Consider the following 5,578-nt stretch of genomic DNA (forward strand, 5'->3'; position numbering starts at 1 on the left):
TGCAAGGTACTCGATTTATGTTGCGCTGCTCGAGTTTGGTCCGTTGTTGATGGCACAGCAATGGCTTCGAGGGTAATGATGAGTGACATTACATAAAATTGATATTGCTAAGTTGGGGTTTTGTCGGTAGCATAATATTGTTTGTTTTGAAAATAATTAATTTAAAAGGTGTTAGTTAATAAATTGCTTTATAAACGGGGTGTGAATGGTAAGTGCATTCGAGAAGGAAAAAGGGTAAAAGGTAAAATAGGGTCCCAAACAAAGATTTGACAGTTCGAAAATGGTCAGGTCTGTTGCACACTCGTATCGTGTTATGTCAATCGGAGTGAGGATGTTTGTTTAAATTTTGAATTTGGATTGTTATTGTGCAGGGTGACTTGTGATGATTTGTGACTAATGAAGCGCCTATATTGGTTGCTGTTTTGAATTGTTTCAGTTATATTCTACGATACGTTAATGATACGTCGCACACATTTGGTGAAAACGTGTTTGGGCTGCGCGTGGACACTTTGCTGCTTTGCTGCGGACCGGTTCAAGTCCCGGTCGGATGTTTGCTACCGGAGGATGCAGAGGTGGCTGTTTATAGCAACAGTGGCCGCACCGTAACCAGCGCTAGCATCTATGACGATGCGCCTTAACAGTCGGAAAATCTATCATTGCGCGTTTCAAACTGGTGTACTGGTGGTACAACATGCAACTGATTTTTTTCCACCGCCGGAAGCAGCAGCATCCCGTTGGATAAACATCCCGGATTATGGAGCATAATATGTTAGCTCCTGGATGTTTCTAACCTTTGGCCAAACCGGAGAAGAGCCCCTGTTCTTTATTAAAAGGAATCGATGTGCAGCCGGCATGTGCACCATATCATACCATTGTATGCTTGTGCACTTGCATGCAGACAAAATATGTGTTTATAAATCCCGTGATAAATTATGTGTGATTAATCAGTAATAAAAGATGTGATCGTACACCTAAGGCGATCGTGCTTAAACATCTTTTAGTGTGAGACATCCGAAACCGTTTATCGAAATTAGACTTAGGCTTAATGGGTGCATAACGCAATTGAGTGCTATACTGATACTTAAAGTTGGGTAATTATTTCACAGGATTCACATTTGTGATTAAATAATTTCTGCTTTGTTGTTGTGTAAACTACATTGCGACTGATGTGCGTACCTATACAGTATTATGGTTGAATACTGCGCTCTAGTGGAACCGGGTGTGTTGTATTCTTTTACTTTTTAACGGATGTAGGCGTTATGCAATCGCCGGAACGGATCGCCAAAAGGCTATCATACAGCGATTTACGAACGATATTTAGTATCTGTACTTCTTCACCGGCCGTCTACCATGCTGATCGATTTCCTTGCAAGCTGGGCAGGTCATTCTATTTTAACATTACAGGATCGCAGTCTAATTCATGGCCATAGGTACCGGCTGCGTTAAGGTAAAAGGTTCGCGTCTTCGTATCTGATTCTTCTGGAATTTCGCACCGTTGAGCAGTTCGTACGTTAATTAAACGGACTGGCCAGCTTACTGGCTCAACAACTAGCACCTAACAGTGAACTTTGTGTAATTCATAGTTGAATAAGACGGACAGCCGCTCTTTAAATCATACTCCTATTAATTTCTTTCCATCCTTTTTTCTACACGTGCCGGCCTCTATTAATTTCCGGAGCTTTGTTAAATCATTCAAACTGTTTTTTGTTTTATCGCACAAAAAACTTCTCGAGTGCTCAATACATTAACTTTATTACAATGCGTGGATGTAATACATACATATGCCAACTGTTGTTCATAGTGTCAAGAACAGCACCTGTTATGTAAAATAAATTGTAAGATATTTAAGTAACAAAACTTGTTTTTTTTTTTTAATTCATGTAGAACGGCCTGGCCGTATTGCTACAAAACGTTAATCATATCTAGTAAAAATAATCTTAACAATACTTCACTCGCAACAAATGGTTTCATAATAAAGCATAGATTAATTATTTAAGTTTCTTTTTCATTTTACAGCTACAATTTCTTTAGCACAAATAAATAAGTAAATGAATACAATTTTAATTATTTCGATATTACTGTTACTAGTTTATTACTGATTATTTCACAAATATGCTCTAAAAAAATGCAGAAATTTGGCGCTCATACGTTTGTCTCCTGCATGTAATTTTACCTCCTGCAGCGAACACATCAAGTATGTATTGGGCCACACCTACCGATCTTTTTTAACAACACCTTTGGTACATGTTAATTCCGTGTTACAATAGAGGCTCATGCTGTTCCTAATTTACATCAACGCTCACACCATCAATCAATGATATGTGCAGCCGAAACTGACGCCAGTTGTGTCCCACCAAATACCTTTTTACCTATTTGGAATACATACCATCCAGATCTCTTAGCTGTGCTTCACATGGGGTACTTTCCGCCTTTTCGGGTTTCGGTCATAGACGCTGTGCTTTTCGATAAAGAATCCCAGATTTTCGCAGGGCTTTCAATTGTGGATCTTCGCCACGCAAGTGATTGATAACCGATAAAGATAGCTTTTTGTCACTCATTTTCAAAACACTTCATCCAACGAAATCACTATGCAATTTTGTAACTCGCAACTAAACTGTATCTGCACGTGAACAAAGCTTAAACAACGCTGATGGAAAACCGGCTGTAATTACATTGAACAATCGAATGTATTATGTATTGAAACTATGCTGATGCTCGTATTGCTATAGAAAAATCTTTGCTGAAGGGTAGAGAGATATTCAAGAGAAAGCGAATCCAGAACAAAGTTGTACACTAGCGAGCCTAGGCGGACTAGGAAACTAGGAAGCTCCCCGTCAGACGCCGAATTTGCTCGATTCCGCTAGATTTCTACTCGAATCACGCACAATCGAGCCGCTGACAGTCGTAATCACTGTGAGTACCAATCACTTTGGTACTGCTGGTGAGGTAATCATTTTCAAAAGCTGATGGCCGATTTAAATTCACTGTAAGTAGGCAAAAGTTTTCTTTTAGCTTAAACTATTTCCAAAACTGAAATCGAACTAAACTACTGTGAAACGAATTACAAATTCCGAATCTATCATTTCCCTCCACAGACCTAACAACACAAGCAAATTGAAAACCCTGATTGTTGATGTCGCGAATCTTAGTAGTCACTGAGCGTATCATATAGTACCCACTGAGAAATGCACATTTCTGGGATATTGGTTCGAGTAGTCATTGATGTTAATGCATGCGATGGTTACGAGTTTAATCATTTGTCAATCGTGATCCAGTACAGACGTTTTTCGGCACGATGGCGATAAAGGCTCTTTTGTGCTTGCTAGGAAGACGACCGAAAAGGGTAAACATCCCTTAAACGATTCACCATTGCTGTGAGTCGTTGTCGTTCGTTCAACATATCGGATTAATTCTATTTTTTTGATAGTCTTACTCTTTGAAAGAATACAAAGCGAACGATGATGGGTATTGTGTGAGCTATTCACCCATCACGGATGCAAGCCTCACATATTTGCGAAAGATGCTTAAGGTTATCTTGTTGACAAGACCTTCGATGGAGTTTTCTGTATCTCTTACTCGATTTCTGTATCGTTTCCTTTCCATACGACAGGGTCGCGAGCAGTCAGCGACAAACCTATCTCCGCGACAGGCCAGAAAAAGATCACGAATAGAGCGCGTGGCGCTCTACTGCACGCGCAACCGACCGACAAACAAACGGGATGTACGGGACGTATTTGGAGTCAGGTTCGACAGCACGACCGATGAGACGGTTTTGACGGCAGTAGACCGTCCCGCGAAACCCGTAGAAACTGCCCGCGTACCTTGCCAAATCGACATTGACCTGTTATCGGAGGATGAACAGAAGCGGCTGCAACCGCTTCTGTGGCTCGAGCTGGAATCCCTCTTCGACAAGCATCGTATATCCCCGGTCAGACAGAAACCGCTTAAGCCAACGCGCAAGGAGAAAGGCAACGGTGTCTTTGGTGTGTCGCTGAAAACACTTATTCACCGCGACCAGCAGGTATTCGCCGGTAAGGATACGACCGTGACCTTGGTACCGCTAGTGCTGCAGGTCATACTGTCCGAGCTGGCAGTGCGCGGTGCTAGGGAGGAAGGCATTTTGCGAGTATCGGGAAACAAACAGAAGGTAGGTTTGGTCGTGATGGTGTGATGGTGGCGCTACGGAGATCAGTCTCATTCCATTGTTCGACTCCCTTTCCATCCAGATCGACGCCCTGTACAACGAGATCGAGCACAATTTCTACCGCAAACCGGAAAAGATCGATCCGCTGATCAAGGAGGCGGGTGTGCATGATCTCGGCTCGCTATTGAAGCGTTGGCTAAAGGACTTGTCGCAGCCACTCTTGACCAACGATCTGGTGCACCTCTTCTTTCAAACGAACGGTAAGTTGCGGGCGGATTTTAGTAGCAGGGAAAGCTTAACGAGTGAGCTGACTGACGAGTTTTCTATTACTTTCCCTTTAGTTTTACCTCCACAGGATCAGTGTGAAGCGCTGACGGTGCTTTGTCAACTACTGCCGCACGAGAATCGCAACACACTGCGCGCGCTGTTGCATTTCTTCCGTCGAGTAGTGGAGCAGCAACACCTGAACCGAATGTCCCAACAGAACGTGGCAACGATCATTGCGCCCTCGTTCTTCCCACCAACGTAATCGCCGACAGTCTGCCATCTTCTTCCGATTTACGGATTCAAATTACAACTCCTATGCTTTGTTTTGCAGATTTGTGCATCCACCAGACAAGGACGATATGGGAGCGCAAACACAGATGGCTGCCCAATGTTGTCAGCTCACCAACGTGCTCTTAGGCATGGCCGACAGCTTATGGTTCGTACCACAGCGTCTAATCGAGCAGGGCAAGATTGTCATTGCCATGTGAACGGGCCGTTTGAAGTAGCACACAGTTGCTACCATTTTGACTGACCATTTTGATCGAGACTGTGTTGCTAAATAAATTTGTTCCAAATTTGCTATTTGCTGCTGATGATTGTCGCTCAACAAAGATGATTATAATATACAATATTTTTATTTTTTATTATAATAACAATATTAATAAATTATAATAAAACTTAATGTAATGCGTGTAGCGCGTTTATGCTTGCTTCAGCCTGGCCATATACATCTAAACGTAGAACTAGGATTAGTAAAAAATAGGAAGAAATAGGACTGTAAATAATTGTGGGTTTATGGAGGCCGTGAGCATTCGGGTCCTTCATCTTCACGCACTTGTTTCCTATTAACGTAGGTACTCGTTCACAATCGGTTCATTTTCGGCCCGACCGATTACATCAATCATGAACGCACATCAGAATCGCATCGATCATCCTCAATTATTATTATTATTATTATTTATTTATTTTATTACAGCTCTGTTAATGGGGTAGGATCCGAGACTCCTTTCGGGGTTATCCTACCCAACTCCTATTCCGTCACGTCCTCGTCGTACAGAGTGGCAACTTTCCTCACCACATATCCAAGCTTGGGTACACGGGCCTGTCCCAACCTCTTGGTCGGATGGTGGAGTAAGGCTAAACAGGAGGGGGGTGGGCAGACCAGGC

The 5,578-nt window shown here is 42.6% G+C and overlaps 1 protein-coding gene across 1 annotated transcript; it reads left to right on the top strand.

Moving 5' to 3' along the window:
• Nucleotides 1-3,520: 3,520 nt before the first annotated feature.
• Nucleotides 3,521-5,050, top strand: LOC118509116 (rho GTPase-activating protein conundrum-like). Its single transcript, XM_036049287.1, has 5 exons — nt 3,521-3,565; nt 3,611-4,147; nt 4,227-4,404; nt 4,486-4,669; nt 4,743-5,050. Exons 1-5 carry the CDS (start codon nt 3,521-3,523, stop codon nt 4,897-4,899), a joined length of 1,101 nt encoding a protein of 366 aa, XP_035905180.1. The 3' UTR covers nt 4,900-5,050.
• The last annotated feature ends 528 nt before the right edge of the window (nt 5,051-5,578 follow it).

This window comes from Anopheles stephensi, chromosome 3, assembly GCF_013141755.1.
Source record: "Anopheles stephensi strain Indian chromosome 3, UCI_ANSTEP_V1.0, whole genome shotgun sequence".
NCBI lineage: Eukaryota > Metazoa > Arthropoda > Insecta > Diptera > Culicidae > Anopheles > Anopheles stephensi.